At 46.3% G+C, this 19,130-nt stretch overlaps 1 protein-coding gene across 1 annotated transcript; it reads right to left on the reverse strand.

The window, feature by feature from the left end:
• Positions 1-4,755: 4,755 nt before the first annotated feature.
• On the reverse strand, positions 4,756-18,930 carry unc45b (unc-45 myosin chaperone B). The gene is made up of 20 exons (XM_023803183.2): positions 18,822-18,930; positions 17,955-18,116; positions 17,362-17,398; positions 16,901-17,076; positions 16,552-16,641; positions 16,284-16,451; positions 15,732-15,897; positions 15,358-15,528; positions 15,094-15,265; positions 14,447-14,747; positions 13,829-13,923; positions 13,273-13,414; positions 12,896-13,036; positions 12,333-12,460; positions 12,036-12,102; positions 7,964-8,077; positions 7,596-7,711; positions 7,019-7,136; positions 6,216-6,371; positions 4,756-5,854 (listed from the first exon to the last, which is right to left on the reverse strand). The coding sequence occupies exons 2-20, from the start codon at positions 18,114-18,116 to the stop codon at positions 5,591-5,593; spliced, it is 2,784 nt and encodes a 927-aa protein (XP_023658951.1). The 5' UTR covers positions 18,822-18,930; the 3' UTR covers positions 4,756-5,590.
• Between the last annotated feature and the right edge of the window lie 200 nt (positions 18,931-19,130).

The following is a 19,130-nucleotide window of genomic DNA, read 5'->3' on the forward strand; positions in this document are numbered from 1 at the left end:
CAAACAAGATGCCACAACTCAGCAAGGCGGAATACATTGACCTTGTAAATGAGGTAATTTACTGGCTGAATCAGCCCAAGGTTCAGGAGGACCCCGTGGCTCACGCCCTGGCTGCTTGCTCCGGGGACATCCTGGGAAGGATTTACCCGTCTAAGGACCCACACCTCGTGGAAGAGGTGCGTGACAACCTGCGGCAGCTGAGAGACGTGATGGCTGAGGCTAAACTGAAGCTGGTGGCCACAGTCTTCTTAGGGGCTGTCCCTGTCTCCGTTGCCTGCCCTGCAGCGTGTCGGGAGGAACCCCTCCCGATTCTGGATCCTGTGATGTTCAGGCCTGCCACCATAGCCCCGCCCGAGCAGACACCCGAAGCTCTTCTGCCTTCCGCTTTTCTGCCCGCGCTGGCAGTTCGCCCGTTTTTTGGGACGCACCTGGCCGTTAAAGGGGCCAGGTTCATTGGGGATGCCATTCCGCTGGTCCCTAAGTTCCTTAAATGGGCAGCACCCGCTGCCAAGGTGCAAACCCCAGCCATACCCCCCGTGGTTCTAGTGCCGGCAGTACCTGCAGCGCCCCCTGTGGTTCCAGTGCCGGCGGTACCTGCAGCGCCCCCCGTGGTTCCAGTGCTGGCGGTGCCTGCAGCACCCCCTGTGGTCCCTGACCCGGCGGCTCCAGCTCTGTCCCCAGTGGGTACCGACCCGGCGGCTCTAGCTCTGCCCCCAGAGGTTCCTGTGTGGGCGGTGGATGCTCAGCTGCCTGTGGTCCCTGCTCAGCTCCCTGTGGTTCCTGCTCAGCTCTCCGTGGTTATTGCTTCGCCCCCCATGGTTCCTGTGGTTCAGAATCTGGCCCCGTGGCTCCAGGTCCTGCTCTGTTTCCCGTGGCCCCAGACTCGGTGGCTTTGGCTGCGCCCCCGGAGGTTCCTGCGCCTCCACCGCCCGAGGTCCCTGCAGCGCCCGTAGTTCCTACTGTGCCGCCGCCCAAGGTTCCTGGCCCAGCGCCTCCTGCAGCGGCCTCACCCAAGGTTCCTGGCCCGGCCCCCGAGGTCCCTGCTCCGGCACCTGAGGTCCCCACGCCAGAGGTCTCTGCTCCGGTGCCCGCTCCCAAGGAGCCATTCCTCCCTCCGTAATGGAGCTGGAGGAGGAGCTTGAGTGGGACCCCTCGGGGATCACCCTGACTACACCCTTGCACCCGTCTGGGGGTTCACCTCGGTCCAGGCTGGGTCCCTATCTGGCGGTCTCCCGGGGAGGGAGAGGACACTGATGCTGTGATCGGGCACCACCTGTCCAGCTCCCTGGCTCACCTTCGCTCCCCTTGACCTTGGCTCGACGGTCGCCCATGGGCCTTCCGGCTTCTGTTCGGCGGTCGCCTTCAATGTCGCCTGTGGCATCTCGTCAGCTGGCTGCGGCCCGGCCTCCGGCGCCTCGACAACCACCTGCGGGTCCCACGTCTGCAGCTCATTGGCCGGCTGCAGCCCAGTCTCCGGCGTCTCGTAGGTCGCCTGCGGGTACCCCACCTGTAGCTCATCAGTTGCCTGGGCCGGCTGTGGCTGTGCCTCCGCCTACCATGGCTACGGTTCCCTTCTCCCCTCCACCACAGTCCCCTTCACCTCCCTCCTCGTCATCTCTGCCAGCTCCTTCGCTGTCCTCCTCGCCACCTCTAGTGTCCCCTTTAGCCCTTGCTCCAGCCTCACGGTCACCTGCTGCTCCAGCGGCCTCCACTGCTTCACCGTCATTCCCTTCTAGTTCCTATGTGCCCCCTGTGTTTGCTCCTTGTTCCTCCATGCCTTTGCTCCATTCTGGTTCTTTTGTGCCCCCTGTGTTTCCTTCCTGTCCCTCTGTGTCTTTGTTCCCTGCTAGTCCCTCTGTGCCCCCTGTATTTCCTCCTCATCCCTCTGTGCCTTTGTTCCCTTCTGGTCCCTGTGTGCCTCCTGTGGGTGTCCCCCCTGGTGTGGTCCCTCCGTTGTCCCCTGTAGTGTTCCCTGGTTCTACGTTTCTGTCTTTGGTGTCTTTGTGTTTGTCCGCATTCCCCGTGGTTTTTAGCTTATTGTTTAAGTTGTCCTCCTTGTGCCAGTTCTGTGTGTCTGTGCTGTTCCCTGTGCCCCGTTGATGTTGTTGCTTTTGTCTCCCCAGGTGCTGTTGTGTCCCCGGTCCCCGTCGCTTCGCTCCCCTTTGGCCGCGCCCAGAGTGTGTGCCTTTGGGGGGGGTCCTGTCCTGCCCCGATCATCCGCTCCTTCCGTGTGCCATGCCCCCCTCGTTAACCTCATGTGGGATCCCCGTGTGATCAGCTGTTTCTGGTTGTTGTCATTAATCCTCTGTATTTAGTCCACGTTTCAGTTTGTTTCTCCAGTCCGGTCATTGTAATGTCACTGCATGTTTTCTTACCTGCCCTTTTTATTAAACCCCGTGTTCCCCGATTTCCTGACTGCCGCTCCTCTGTCTCCGCTCCGCATCCCACATACAGTACGACACGACAGCTTTGATCTTGGAGGTCAGCCTAGATCTGTTTTGAAGTTACATCCTTGGTTCTATCTCCAGTCAAACTACCCATCTTGTCATGGGGAGACCCCATGTGCTATCCTCCCCATATTTTATCAACACAGGAATTGTGCAACATGAGAGGGCAACATTTTGGTTGTGCTGTATACAACCATCTATGATGTTTTCAAGGAAAGCTAAGTGGTCCTAATAGAATAAACAGACACTGTTATCAACTACGTCCTCGGCCAGATGAGGAATTTCACAAAACTTGTGTAACCACAATAGCCAACCAGAAGCCTTGGTTTACTAGTCCACAAATAATTTTGGCCATGCAATTTCCATTTGTTTTATTTAGGGATGCACAGATACCGGCATCGGGTATCGGGCTGATACTGCACTCATACACTGATACTTGTACTCGTAAAAATTGCCCGATACCAAGGACCGATACCACTTAATTGCAACATTACGCTAAAACTCAAAGCTGCAGTATTTTTTCAGACTGTAAGGTCTGTTATGCTAAAGTGTGAAGAGGAGGAAGGGACAGCACGCCACTGAATTAACACAAGCAATTTGATCAAACGACGCACCATAGTGCAAAGTACACAGAGTTTGCTAATACTAGCAGAGAAAGACCGCAAAAACAAACTTTAGCGCAAATTATGGAAAAGCGAGAGAAAATGCAACCGACGCATTATTTATATCAAACATTAAATAAGTTTAGTTATTTAATGTTAGATATAACTAATGCTTCAGGTTCAATCACAAATGTAAGTATAGATGGGTGTATTTTGTCTTCATTCTTATAAAAAAACAAACGTTACCAAGCAGACCAGTCACACCTCTGGTGGTCTGGGTCGCTGCAAGGTAGATACATTTCAGGAGAGGTGTATGACAGACCACGACAGGGTCCACAGCTATGTCGTACCTACAGCGTCGATTCAACTTAGAATTATAAACCAGCCTTTACAGTCACACATGATAAATCATCACATGGGTGTTTCCAATTGGGAAGTAGCGCGAGGTAACGAGGGGGGCGTGGCACACACAAGGATCGGACAAGCCGGGCGTGACACATGTATACAAGGTTTCCGTTAAGTCTGATGTTGCCTTACAGGTAAAAGAATGATCACAGTCTCTTCCAAGCAGTGAGGCAATAGGCAGCAGCTTATTAAACACTGGTATCGGATAGGTACTCACTATCGGCCGATACCCAAAGCGCAGATATTGGTATTGGTATTGGTATCGGGACAGAAAAAGTGGGATCGGTGCATCCCTAGTTTTATTATTCACAATAATACATTAAGTTATAAATCAAATGCAAAATGTCTGCTCTACAGAATATGGGATAAGGAATTGTGGATGCCAATTATTTTTGTCAGTCACTTATTTCACTGACAATTGATTCTTTTTCAAAAAGTGTGAGGGTACCAATATTTTTTCCAGCTGTCATGGGTGCTGATAAAAAAATTGGTTTGAACATGCAATGTCATATCTAAAACGGCATCACTTTAGCGCATTACACAAAGAATGATAGCGTTTCCGTAAGTTATCTAGAATGCTGCCTTGTTGTTGTCACTGCATTACTTATCCATTTGGAAAAAAAGGAATTAGGCTTATATTATAATACTAGCACAAAAGTCCAATTACTTTATTATGGTATTCAACAAATACATTGGCATATTGGATGGTTACTGGAAATACTGGAGCCTTGAAATCAGTACACTAACACACGATGTCACAGTTTTACACCAAAATTAACCTGATGTAAACAAATTCTTTTTGGCAGCTGTTGCACAACACTGTATTGTCAAAAGATTCCTTCACAGCACGTGGAAGTAATGGAGGCGGCCATTATGACTCAGCAGGTTTACTAGCGTAGCTATAAACATTTTTAAATACAGAAAGTGGCACCATTTTCACAGTGAAATACTAAATAAAACATGATAACAGCAATTAAGATTATTGTGTGTATTAGAAAAGAGGAGTAAAATCAATATTTAAAGATTTAAAGACTCACATGATCTTTTAAACCAGGGCTCTTCAAATCTGGACCTCGATTCCAAATCCAGGCCTTGTTTTCAGTTCTTCCAGGTAGTTAGTTTAATAATTACTGATTCTGATTGGTCAAGGGCTTCACACGTGGCTCACAGGTAAAGGAAGCCTGGTGCTCTTGGGAAAACCAGCCGTGCTGAGACCTTGAGGACCGTGATTTGAATAATAGGGATTTAAACCATCACTGCAAGATGCATTATGGGAAATGAAATGACAGAATGCTGAGTGGTACTGGCAGAAAAACCATACGATATTTTTATTCAAAATCTTTTTGTTTATAGTTGATTTCATGACATTTGATTAATCTCATTTAGTTTGATGTAATAAGTGAATAACTTAAGATTTAATTAGTTTTTAAATATAACCATGACAGTGATGAGATTTTCAGTAAACTTGTTAAGATGAAAACATTTTAACCACTCAAAATGGTTATATTATAAACAAAATTATGTATATTTCCTCTTTAACATACTGAATACTTACAGTATAGTTTATATTAAAATATGTCTCATCACTGGTTCATGACATCGACCTAAGAACTAACTTGTGATATTGAGCTGTCTAAATACCAATACATACCAGGAGACCATTAACATATTTGGTAATATAGTAATATTTTTATAAAACTTGATTTATGTACTTGTTCAAAAATCATTTTACATGTTCCAAATAACATGTAAATACAACTTTAGGTCTTTTATCTGCCATCAAAAATATCTAAGCCTAAAAAAATGCTTTTTACACTGTTATGAACTTCATGCGGGGCGTAAAAAGTATTTTTGAAAAAAAAAAACCAAAACATTGGATCTGAAACAGTGTCATTAAATATAAAAAGTACCTAATACAGATATATTAGTCAGAGTAGCTCTCAGTCCCTTAAAACTATTTCATACATTAATATAAGAAAAATTGGGCCTACAAGCATTTGTATTGTAACTTCAGGTTTCAAAGGCTTCTTGATTTTCCATTTTTCCAAAAAGCATCCCATGTTTTGGCTGCTACGCCACGCAAAAAAGGGGTATTGAAAGCCATAAGTCCTCATGAATCCCCCCCTCTTCAGTAATTTAAGAGGAGACGGGTTTGATTAGACCGAGGTCCAAGCCCTTGCTCAGGCAAGTACGGGCTGCGTCGATCACTGCCTGCTTCATGGGGTTGTCTTCAAGCTTGCTGATAACAGTGAGGATCTCCAGCATCTCGCTCTCGATCAGCTTCTTGGCCAGTTCATCATCAGCGCTCATCATGTTGTAGACAGTGACGATGCCTCGTTGCTGTATCTCCGGGTTGTCATGGAGACACAACCTCTGTAGAATCTCCATCCACTGGGCAGTCTATGACGGCAACACAACAACAATTCATAAAATATTAATATTATCATGTCACGCGATACAGAAATGCTCTAACTTGTGTCAGTGACTGTTATGAGCTGCTTATTGAATATTTACATTACAATGATTTATATGAACTCACTGAACGCATAGTTGCCTTGATCCTTATTGGATAAGGGGTTTGGAAAATGGATGGATGGATGGATGGATGGATGAATACATGATAAAATAGTTTGGGGTATGACAGTCTTATGGGGCAGTTATATAGCACCAAGTGGGAGAGAAAAGGTGGCATGTGACTAGCTTGTCAGCTGTAGAGTGAGATGGTATCAGCCAGACGTAGGGGGTGCAGCTGGGCTCGTACCACGAGAGTCAGCTTAGTACAGATCTTCTTCTGCGCGGCCGTCAGCATGGCTAGAGCCCCGGCTGCAGCTATCTGAAGCTTCTCTTCATCCTCGCCGCACAGCAACACCAAAAGCTTAAGCTTGTCATTTCCATCTTCCAAGTATTTATCCTGCACCTGGGATCCCCCAAAAAAAGCAGATGATAAGGACACAGCTTCACCCAGACGTGCAAAAAAAACCCTAAGTGTCTCATCACTGAACTGAGAACTGAAGAAGCCTTTCGGATGAGAGGTGAAACGGTTAAGAAATTATGGAAAGGAGTTCAGTTGCCTTCGATTCAAGCCCTTATGATTACCGTGTCCTGGACGACCGAGAACCTACACAGACATGTAAAGCTTGTAAGCCATATCCAAATGCTGCATTTCTAAAACCCCACTTTGTTTATAAAACAAAAATAGAGAACTTTTGTCTTTTTGTAAGCACCAATGCAGTTTTCCTGCATTGAACATCCTGAGCAGCCTGTACTATGGTCTGAAAACAGATGTCTTTCCACATTAAGTATGCAAGGTTTTAATTGGCTTGATTTTAATAATCTGTTTGGTTTCTTGTTTGGTTAATAAATTGTTTGGTTTGGTCAATCCCATGTCATCTTATTTTTACATCAAGTAAAGATGTAAAGGTTTAAACACAGTACAGAAAATTCTTGCAATGAGTTTTCAAATATATAGGCTCAGTGTGAACTAGATGCAAATTCTCCTTGGGTTTTGAAGCTGAAGATGTATATAGATGTAATAAAAATCTAGCCAACTTCATTACTACTCACCGCTTTACACACAATTAGGTTGCACATGCACTCCGTAGCTGCCTGCCTGATCTGGTCATGCTCCTCAAACATGTAGTTCTCAATCTCCGGAAGAGCCTTTTCCTTTAGGATTTTCATTCTGTAATCCACAGAGGAGGAGGTTAATAATTATACATTGTGGATCTACTATACACGGTGGATACGGCTGGTTGAGTGAACCAATTAATTTTGCACTCAGAAGAAATGCATGCATTTTAAGTTTTTTCTCACTGGGTAATAGAACAAAAGCCTTGTTTGTGTTATTTAGAGTTGTGCCATGTTATTTAAAAAACATACTTGAGAATATGTGGTGTTACTTTAAAACTGGGTATATTAATCTCTTGTAACATGTGAACCCACTGTATATACAGTCCTGAGGTCACAGGAAGTACTAAGGAAAGTCATAGGATGTACTAAGGAAGGTCACAGGAACTACTAACTACTAAGGAAGACCACAGAAAGTACTAAGGAAAGTCACAGGAAGTACTAAGAAAAGTCACAGGAAGTACTAAGAAAAGTCACAGGAAGTACTAAGGAAAGTCACAGGAAGTACACTTACCTCAGCTTGTCGTTAAGTGCTGCCAGGTTGGTGAGGCTCATGAGAGCTTCATAGTTCTGCATGCCATCTTTTTCGGTGTTGAGAAGACTCACCAGGGGTCTTACCACCTCATATATCTATCATACATTGAAGGGAAGAATTCAAAGGGAGATAAAGTCATTCAGCTTTCTGGGAACATGTACATGCGGTGCTTTAAAGAAGTATTTTCACATTTTCACATATCATACACAGCCTCATTATGAACATTTTACTGCAACCAATTTCCATGTATATTTGCAGCATTGACTACAACTAAAAGTAAAATATCCAGAACATGTCATCCCTCAGGGAAGGAATAGGCACAACTATATGATGAGATGCAAACTTACCCTCTCGCCAGGAAATGCAATCTCGGGGTTTGAAATGGCAGCGATCTTCGCCAGAGCGTGAGCGGCTCTGGTTTTGCCTACTTCTGTTCCTTCCAGGGCCAGTGGAATCAGTGCCTGCGGAGATTATGTTAAAAGCTGTTAAACAGCACGTTCACAGTGTAAATCCACACAAAGCACAGGTTATTGTGGAGTGATGGATAATGTCAAGAAATGCATAAAACGAACAGAATGTTTTTAAATGTTGGCATAAACAGATAAAGATTTTTCTGTATTTGAAAAGAATTTTGGTGACAAAAGCATATTCTATACTTTTAAACCTTAGCAAGTATGTGACTGTATTGTGCCAAAAGTCTTTGTCACGTCTCTATGGCAGTCATGTCAGTCACAGTTTTGGTTCTGGGGAGCTTGTATATCCACATTTTAGATTCACCGTGTTTTTCCTAATCTCTCTATAAGTGATAAAATATCAAGAAAATATCATTTGAAGATCACCGACATTTTACCATATATATAAAAATAACTTCTATACTGCCTCCTGAGACAAATGTATTGGTAAAAAATATTATATATCTATATATGAAAAAGTTATCAATCAAAGTCCCGTTTCCCTCGCCCGGACTAGGGTCACCGGGGCCCCACCCTGGAGCCAGGCCTGGGGGAGGGGCCCGTTGGCGAGCGCCTGGTGGCCGGGCCTTGGCCCGTGGGGCCCGGCCGGGCACAGCCCGAAAGAGGCACGCGGGACTGTCCCCAGGTGGGCCCACCACCCGCAAGGGGAATGTCAGGGGTTCGGTGCATTGTGGATCGGGTGGCGGCCAAGGGAGGCCCTGGCGGTCCGATCCCCGGCTGACAAAACTGGCTTTCGGGACATGGAATGTCACCTCTCTGGTGGCGAAGGAGCCTGAGCTTGTGCGCGAGGTTGAGAGGTATCGACTAGATATAGTCGGGCTCACCTCAACACATAGCTTGGGCTCTGGAACCAATCTCCTGGAGAGGGGCTGGACGCTCTTTTACTCTGGAGTTGCGGCGGGTGAGCGACGCCGGGCTGGGGTAGGGCTATTGGTGGCCCCACAGCTCGGTGCATTAACATCGGAGTTTACCCCGGTGAACGAGAGGGCTGTTTCCCTGCGCCTTCGGGTCGGGGATAGGTCTCTGACTGTCATCTGCGCTTATGCGCCGAATGTCAGTTCGGAGTACCCGGCCTTCTTGGATTCCCTTAGCGGTATGCTATTTGGTGTGCCGCGGGGGGATCCCATCGTTTTGCTGGGGGACTTCAACGCTCACGTGGGCAATGACAGTGTGACCTGGAAGGGGGTGATTGGGAGGAACGGCCTCCCTGATCTGAATCCGAGTGGTGTTCAGTTATTGGACTTCTGTGCAATGCATGGTTTGTCCATAACGAACACCATGTTCGAGCACAAGGGTGTCCATAAGTGGACATGGTACGAACATGCCCGGGGCTACAGGTCGATGATCGATTTTATAATCGTATCAACTGATCTGCGGCCATCTGTCTTGGACACTCGGGTAAAGAGAGGGGCAGAGCTGTCAACTGATCACCACCTGGTGATGAGTTGGCTCAGGTGGCGGGGGAGGAAGCCGGTCAGACCTGGTAGGCCCAAGCGTATAGTGAGGGTCTGCTGGGAACGTCTGGCAGAGGCTCCTGTTCGCTGGAGCTTTAACTCGTGCCTCCGGCAGAATTCCGACTGCATGCCGGGGGAGGTAGGGGACATTGAGTCCGAATGGACACTGTTCCGGACCTCCATTGTGGAAGCGGCCGTACGGAGCTGTGGCTGCAGGGTGGTCGGTGCCTGTCGTGGCGGTAACCCCCGTACCCGATGGTGGACACCAGAGGTGAGGGGGGCCGTGAAGCTGAAGAAGGAGGCTTACCGGGAATTATTAGCCCGGGGGTCCCCGGACGCAGCTGACGGGTACCGGCGGGCCAGGCGGAACGCGGCTCGGGCGGTCGCAGAAGCAAAAACCCGGGCGTGGGAGGAGTTCGGTGAGGCCATGGAAAGTGACTTTCGGTCGGCCTCAAAAAGGTTCTGGTAAACCATACGGAGTATCAGGAGGGGGAAGCAGCTCCTGGTTCCTACTATTTATAGTGGGGGGGGGGGGGCTGTTGACCTCACCTGGGGACATCATCCGGAGGTGGAAGGAATACTTTGAGGACCTCCTCAACCCTGCCTCCGATACATCTACGCATACTGCCTTTGAGACATCTGAGGGCGCAGAGCCCGAGGGTGCTGGGGGGGGCTTGCCCATCACTGAGGCTGAGGTGGCCGCGGCAGTTAAACAACTCCGTGGTGGCCGGGCCCCGGGGGTGGACGAGATCCGCCCGGAGTACCTGAAGGCTCTAGATGTTGTGGGGCTGTCGTGGCTGACACGCCTTCTCAACAGTGCGTGGAGGTCAGGGACAGTGCCGCTGGATTGGCAGACTGGGGTGGTGGTCCCCTTATTTAAGAAAGGGGACCGGAGGGTGTGTTCCAACTACAGGGGGATCACACTTCTCAGCCTCCCTGGGAAGGTCTATTCCAGGGTACTGGAAAGGAGGGTGAGATCGATAGTCGAATCTCGGATTCAGGAGGAACAATGCGGTTTTCGTCCTGGTCGTGGAACACTGGACCAGCTTTATACCCTTGCAGGGGTACTGGAGGGGGCCTGGGAGTTTGCCTATCCAGTCTACATGTGTTTTGTAGATTTGGAAAAGGCTTACGACCGGGTTCCCCGAGGTGCTCTGTGGGGGGTGCTTCGAGAGTATGGGGTCCGGGGTCCACTGTTGTGGGCGATCCGGTCCCTGTACGAACGGAGCAGAAGCTTGGTCCGCATTGCCGGCAATAAGTCGGACGTGTTCCAGGTGCGTGTTGGGCTCCGCCAGGGCTGCCCTTTGTCATCGGTCCTGTTTATCATATTTATGGACAGGATTTCTAGGCGCAGCCAAGGCGTTGAGGGTGTCCAGTTTGGTGACCTCAGGATTGCCTCGCTGCTTTTTGCGGACGATGTCGTCCTGTTGGCTTCATCTGCTGGGGATCTCCAGCAGGCACTGGGGCGGTTCGCAGCCGAGTGCGAAGCGGCAGGGATGAGGATTAGCACCTCCAAGTCCGAGACCATGGTTCTCAGCCGGAAACGGGTGGTTTGCCCTCTTCGGGTTGGGGAAGACGTACTGCCTCAAGTGGAGGAGTTTAAGTATCTCGGGGTCTTGTTCACGAGTGAGGGTAGGCGGGATCGGGAGTTGGATAGACGGATCGGAGCGGCGTCTGCAGTTCTGCAGGCGCTTAACCGGTCCGTCGTGGCTAAGAAAGAACTGAGCCAAAAAGCCAAACTCTCGATCTATTGGTCCATCTTTGTCCCTACCCTCACCTATGGTCATGAGCTATGGGTAATGACCGAAAGAACGAGATCGCGAATACAAGCGGCCGAAATGAGGTTTCTCCGCAGGGTGTCTGGGCTCTCCCTTAGGGATAGGGTGAGAAGTTCGGATATCCGGGAGGGCCTCGGAGTAGAACCGCTGCTTCTTCACGTCGAAAGGAGCCAGTTGAGGTGGTTTGGACATCTGGTGCGGATGCCTCCTGGGCAGGTACCCAGGGAGGTTTTCCATGCCTGTCCTACAGGGAGGAGGCCCCGAGGCAGGCCCAGGACTCGCTGGAGGGATTATATCTCTCGGCTGGCCTGGGAACGCCTTGGTGTCCCCCCCGAGGAGCTGGTGGGGTTAGCTGGGGAGAGGGAGGCCTGGGTGCCTCTACTGAAGCTGCTACCCCCGCGACCCGAACCCCGGACAAGCGGAAGATGATGGATGGATGGATGGATATTAATATCCATCCATCTACATTACTACAAGCCAGGAAAGTAGCTTATAATCATACAATATAGTCAGGAATTTAAATGCTTATTAACTCAACACTAAAAGAAAACATTTAGCATATATTATTGTTTATTCAGTATATGATTGTAATATGAGTAACAACTTGTCACCATATTCTGATTAATTATTTCTGGTCTGCTACAGTCTTTGGCTCCAGCCGTTTCTTCTATGCCGCTTTGAGCATTAGGCAGCGACACTTTCCTGAGCTCTCACCTTTCCACCTCCTTGTGCGACAATGGTGCCGCGGTCTTTGGTGTCCTCTGCCAGAGACAGGAACACTCTGCACAAGAACGTAACAAACTGAAGTGAGTGCTCACACACTGTAGACATGCTGGCTGGCCACGTGATTATCTGTGCCAAAGCTGTACGAGTGGGTTATGAAATGTACATACTGACGTTGTCAATGAGCCTTCACATTTTAATATGTCTGGTCGGTTTCATAATACGTTCCGTAGTCTGCGTTACTCTTTTTGAAAGTAGTGACACTAAGGGTACTATATTAGTACTGACCTTGCAAGCATCTCCTTGGTCTGGTCAGTTAGGATGCTGCTGTCCACTTTGACCATGCAGGTCAGAGCAGAGATGACTCCTGCCTTCAACAACCGCTTCACCCGCTTCACAACAAAGTCCTTCTTGTCCTGAAGGTGAGAAGTTTCTTTGTGACTGCTAACAAGCTGTGGGAGCTGCTGTCTTTTTTCGCCAATACTCCCATAGCCCAAGGAAATGGGACAGAGTAACCCAGTAACCCAGAGAACCATGTCAATATGGTCATATTTGGGCTGATTTGGACAATAAACGAGGGATGAATTAACGAGGGGGAGTGACCCCAGTCCTTAACAGTTTGAGTTGTCCAGGTGACTTTAGAGACTCCTGGAGAGAACATCTCAAAATGGAATCAGGAGATACTGTGTTGAGGGATGCTGCAGGAGATACTGTGTTGAGAGATGCTGCAGGAGGTACTGTGTTGAGGGATGCTGCAGGAGATACTGTGTTGAGGGATGCTGCAGGAGATACTGTGTTGAGGGATGCTGCAGGAGATACTGTGTTGAGGGATGCTGCAGGAGATATATTACCTTAGGGTGCTGCTCAGGAACGTGCTGCTTAGAGAATTTGGCCAGCTGGATGAGCTCGGGAATGATCTCCTTTTTGTCATAGCAGTTGGTGCAGTTGACTAGTGTACAGGCTACGGCATATAGGATGGTCTTGTCTGTGGACTGGGTACAGAAGAAGAGGAACAATTCCTAATGACCCTGGGTTGTCTGGTAAGTTTCTTATACAAGTATGACTAGTAATACCTGAGTACGGTATATTTGAAACATGTAAAATATTATATACTTTTACATTGTTGTGCATAATATATTATATCTTAAAGTTAATTCATTTGATTACAAAAACAGCAACATGTCAAATCGGTTTGCTTGCATAATTGTGCAGGAATCTTCTAACACACCTTAGACAGCTCAAACATAGCCCTCAACGCTGGTTCGTCTTCAACAAAGTCATCCTTCACGTCGGCATCATTCGTCAGATACGCCAGACCTTCTATTGCCCACTTTCTGGTACGGACATCAATGCTGGAGTTACACAGCCATCTGTAACACAGAAAATAAAGGAGCACTGTCACAACATAACCAATGTCAGCACATCCGACAAGATGTAGATGTTATAAGACATACAGGTCAGACACATTTGTTGAAATATGCCTAAGAATGACCCCTGATATATTTTAGTATAAGCTAGCTTACTTTTTGTTAAAATGCAGACAGAGAATCCATTCATGAAACAGAAAATTAAGAGGACTGGGATTCTTGGCTCACCACGACATGAATCAATGTATAGTAGTGAAAAGTAATCTAAAATCCCCAAGGATTCATCTGTGGTTGCCTGACTGCAGGTGACCAAGGAAATTCACTGATGACAGCATGTTTTCCCCTGTCTAAATCAAGAGCCTTGGAACCTTATTTTTGCAACAACACTGTATGAGCAGTTTCACCGAGCTGACTCACTTCCTGCATTGTTTGGCCAGTTTCTCTGTGGAACCTTCTGCAAACTGCCTCATACTGTAATCATCACCACCAGCTGACCCCAGCTTGCATAGACCCTGAAAGGACAAAGAAAAACAGAACAATATGGGAAAACTCAACCCACCGGTTCAGATTAACAAAAAAATATATAGACGAAGTGGTTGGGGAGAGGGAAGCCGCGACCCGACCCGGAAAAGCGGCAGGAGATGGATGGATTGATGGATGGATGGATGGATGGATAATACCATTTTGTAACTGTTCCTCCGCATAACTGATGTATGGTCAGTACCACTTAATGTGTGTGGTCAGTACAACTGATGTATGGTCAGTACAACTGATGTCCCTCTATTGGTGCTTTTTGGGTAGGACAATATTATTAGGCTGTATTATTGTTGTGGTCTCCATATTGTAAATATCTAAGCCTGTTTAAGAAGGGCTTCATTCGGGCATTGGTTTGCTGTTAGCAAACAATGACTTTAGATTAATGTAAATCTAAAATGATGAAAAAAATTGTTTTGGCCTTATTTAGCTGTGAGGTTCAGTTGCAACGTACATTATATCCTGTAGATGCAAGCTTCAATTTCTCAGGGTCTTACTCACCACCAGGGATCGGATTTTGATCTTCTCATTCTTGGTCTTCTTGTAGATGTCCTTAAGTAGGGAGACGCCATTGCTGATGATGAAGGAGGCGCGGCTCATCTTGCTGGAGGCGTGGATGAGGGCCTCCACGGCAACCAGCTGGTCCACTTCCCTTTCTGAGCCACACAGTGCCACCATCATCTCCATGACACCCTGTCGTCCCACTAACATATTGCCCACATCAAAGGGGCCTTGCAGCAATCCCGACAGGGCATTGATGGCGTGGATGATCTTGTCCATGTCTTTGGGGTCAAATTTCCCTCTGAAAACAGACAGGGTGCACACAAGAGAAAGATTAAATATGTAAATGCATGACGAATGTTCAATTCATCTAAGGGAGGACCTGACAGTGGTGGCCGTATTTTGAAAAAAATGTCTTTTTGGCAAGGAAAACAAAAATATTCATATGATATTTTTAATACTGCCATCCCATTCAGGATGTACTGCTGCCTTGTGACCTTTACACCCTTGGAAAGGCCCCAGATCCCGCCCCCCCCCCCCCCCCCTACATGACCCTACACTATACAGATGGGTGGAGGGATGGGAAAATGGTAGTTTATTGGGTTTTGAGACGTAAGAGAATATAGAGCTGAGAGTGAGGCTCTTACTTAATGTACTCGTCACACACATCCCGGAAGTTGTCCCTCTCTGGGTCACAACGCAGGTTATCATACAGCTTGTTGAGGAGAACGCTGGCGATCAGCTGGGTGTTATCGGTCAAAGGCAGCTGATCTGGCAGTTCGGGGACCTGACCACAAACTTTCAGGATCTTTTTTAAACCTGGCGAGCAGACATGCAGGTGAGGGGTGAGCCTGACTTGCTACATGGCAATCAGACTCAGCTAATCAAAGATAAATATGCAGTTTGCTCACCGTTGTCAATAGTGAACAGGGTCTTCGAGTGATCTGGATCTTTCTTGTCCTTCCGTGGCACATTCTTGCTCAGAAGGTTAAGGGCCTGATCTCGACCGTGTCCTGAGACGTTCTTATTCACTATCATCTCTAGGAGCGCCAATAGGATGTTCTTCAGGTCCTTGGCTGTGTCTGTAGCAAAACACATTTTGAAGGTATTTTTGGCATCTTTGAATGAAACGGCTTCACACAATTATATATGTAAATATTTCAAATTATATTTATTTAACGGCAATTGTGCATACAGTGGTAAATCTGTACCCACTGAAGGTTAATCTATAGCCTCCATTTACTCATCTTGGTCAATATTCAACAGAAAAGCTGGGTTTGCCTACCCAGGACAATGGCCTCCTCCTTCCCATAAGCCCTGTTGTCCGCTCCAGTAAGTGAGTCATACACACACTGGAACAAGTTACAAGTCGCCAGAGCGATCTCCTCATTGTTGATTCCCATAATGCTGCAGAATTTCTGAATGCCAACCATATGGATAATCGCTGTTGCCTGTGTGTGGAAAAGTACATTTCAACAGCTTAAACTTTTTATTGTTTTTCAAGGAGAAGCTTAAGAAATCAAACTTCACACACAATCTCTATCTGCATGTCAAGGCCACATTCTAGCCCTTTTTTTCTCTTAGTCAGTTACATTAGGCCCATCCAGGCCGATCCAGGCCGATCCACAACATCCCTATTCCTTCCCTTCTTCCCTCTATCCCATGACTGTGTTTGCCATCTCACCCAGAGTGGGTCTTGCCTGGCCCTTCCAAGGCTTACGCTGATATCTAAGCCAGCAGGAGAAATGCTTGTGGCTGTGTCATATTTCAATCATGTGATACGAACTTGTCATTTTTATAGACGTGGATGATCCACATCTCCACTCTGCTCACTCACCCTGGCCTTGTGTCCCGTACACATTCCTGACAGGGTCCGGACCGCAGCCAGAATCATCTCAGGTTTTCCGGTTTCGATCAGCTTCATGAGCAGTGGGATACCGTTGTTCTGGAAGATTCTCTCTGCCCCTGCATCTTCCCTTGCCAGCACTATCAGGTTGTTTGCAGCCTATAAAGGCAATGAATCGCACAATGTTATTTACCCTATAAGGGTGAGAGTTCATGATGGTATGGTGGCATTAAATATTAAAAAAAAAATTCTTTCCAACCTTTTCTATCTTATCTTTTTCCATTTCTTCATCAAGCAGAATGTCAAACATGTTTTGCACTCGGGAATCTGTTGAAAATGTCGTCTTCAGCTGTTAAAGAAGAATACGGGTTTAAAAACCAAGCTTAATTTAGTCACATCAGTAGAGTGAGATTAAACAAACAGATTACCTGGGAATTATTTGAATAAGTAGAATTATGAAAGTAATTCATATTTTAAATCATCACAGATGATTAAAAAAAACATTACGTTACTCTAATTTCTCCATTTTGTTTGATAAATGTAACCTTGAAGTAGACAGTGCCTTTATGAAATCTTTTATGAAGAATGTTCTAGAAAGGAGAGCTAACCTTTAGCTGGATCTCTGCTCCTAGCCTTCGTAGGGTGTCCAGGAAGGTCTTATTCTTGGGCTCCAGGGTGGCACACCTCTGGACGTCCTTGAAGGCCATGTCAAGCTTGCCGAGCTTCTCGTAAGCCTGGCATCTCCTGAAAAGCGCTTTGATGTCCTTCGCATCCACATCAATTGCTGCTCGAGGAAAATGGTTATTGAGAAGTGTCATGCATTCCATATATAGAAGCTATATGTGCCCCATAAAACACTGTAATTTTCTATGTAACTTTACACCAGAATAATTCATATAACTCACATTCATGGTAATTTTCACCATATCCAACAGAAGGTCTTATATCTGATCACCCAAATGAAGCATCGATCTCATGTACAAAATTAAAGTCTTGGCATATTTTTATTTTAAAACCCACAGATTTCATTCTAAGGGTCACTGGATTTATTTTCTGTGGTGAAACATACCTCTAGAAGCATCTGAGGCGGCCTGAGTGTAATTTTCCTGTGGTGGAAAACAAATAAACGAGCATCAAACCAAAAGAAGAGAGCTGCACGAAGACTTGTGTCTGTGCCCCTGAAAGTCCCCCCCCAATGGATGCACCAGCGTAGGACTTCCCTTAATGAATAAGCACGGTGATCATTCAATAGCAAATTAGCCAGCGGAATGTCAAATGAGAGATTAAATGTGACGTGTAACACCCAGCTGAGACGTGCACATAATTTAAAATTCAATTAAAAATTCACCCGGGATGTTTACTTAATTAAATTTAAAGTTAATTGCTTCAATTTATAATACGCACTATTAAAAAAATGACACTTCCCATACACCCAGGAATACTGCACCATCCAATACATACATTTATACAGTCAACAATACAATATGGCAAACTTTAAATTAATCTAAGGCTACAATTTATAGGACTCACTGAAATAATATAGATTTGAAACTAATGTTAATATCACATAAGGCTCGGAGCAATGTGAAGTTCAAAGCAGTAGAAAAAAGCAAAACTGGTTGCCGTATTAAAAATAAATAAGCAATGTTTGTTGCTTGTCACCTTTTTCAGGTAGCAGGCTGATCTGTTCCGGTGAATCACTGCCAGCAGCTTTTTGTCTTTGCAGCTCTTGATGGCCTTGGTGTAGCACTCGATCGCCTTGTCAATCTCATTTTCCTGGAAGTGTTTGTTTCCTTCATCTTTAAGCTGCACCGGGTCCTCCATCTGCAACAGGAACGGGAGGTTATTGGCTCAAAGCCATCACATGTTCCTCTTGGTGTACATTAATTGGATGGTGGACGCACACTTATGATTAGGTACAAGGTATAAAATAATTAGTACAAGTTAAAATAGTAGCATACTGTCATTGAATGTTAGACCAGAAATGTACGTAAATAAAACATAACTGTATAAATAAAACATAACTGTACCCAGGTGTAATACTACCCTAGAACAAAAGACAGGTATATTTTTAATCCATTATTCATTTTTTTTTTAGTTTTTTTAGTTTCCATATTTTAGCCGTGTCGAGATTTCACTTCAGTTCATTTAACGCAAGAATGAATGACAAAGTCAGCATTAGCCCAAACAGCTCTGTTATGTAAAATCAATACATCGTAATGAGAAAAAAATATTCACTGCATTGCAAAAAGTCTCAGACCTACCTTTCTGCTCTGTGGTATGCGCTTCACCCCAAATCCCTTCACCAAATGGCTCAGCACATGGTCTATCAAACCTTAAAGGCCCTTGTCTTTTGCCTTATTTGGGCATTGCTTTGTGGCCCTGTGGCCTCTTGCCACTGACAAGGACTGACATGTGTATAGCACTGGTGTCCCCTCGTTCCCCAGGATAACACACAAACACAGCATCCTACATCAGACTCCACCACCTTCATGTGAAACACATGTAAAGCATTGCTGCGCGCAGTACCTTGCTCGTGTAAGTGTCCGTCCTCTTCCACCTCTAGTCCGTAGTGATTTTCAAGTTCTCTTCTCAGTAACTGTTACGGTACTGAACTTGTCCCACTGTGACTAGCTACCATACTCCATATATATCTCAATGAGTTGGATAAGAGCCAGAATGCTGGCAGGAGTCACTACAAGCTCCCAGAGGGTGGGAGGGATTCAGACCCCCGGGGTCATTGGTCATAAAAAAAGGACCACACATTTTAAAAGCACAAGTGAATCAGCTAAAATCAATATCACCAGACAACAGACTTTGTATACCAAATGTAAGACA

The sequence above is a fragment of the Paramormyrops kingsleyae genome, chromosome 2, assembly GCF_048594095.1.
Source record: "Paramormyrops kingsleyae isolate MSU_618 chromosome 2, PKINGS_0.4, whole genome shotgun sequence".
NCBI lineage: Eukaryota > Metazoa > Chordata > Actinopteri > Osteoglossiformes > Mormyridae > Paramormyrops > Paramormyrops kingsleyae.

Excerpts from the sequence above, each read along its gene's own strand:
- unc45b (XM_023803183.2), bottom strand. The coding sequence starts at position 18,116 with ATGGAGGACCCGGTGCAGCTTAAAGATGAAGGAAACAAACACTTCCAG. Across the intron at positions 15,898-16,283 it reads GTACGGGACACAAGGCCAGG|GCAACAGCGATTATCCATAT; the intron begins GTGAGTGAGCAG and ends TTCCACACACAG. Across the intron at positions 14,748-15,093 it reads GTGTGTGACGAGTACATTAA|AGGGAAATTTGACCCCAAAG; the intron begins GTAAGAGCCTCA and ends GTCTGTTTTCAG.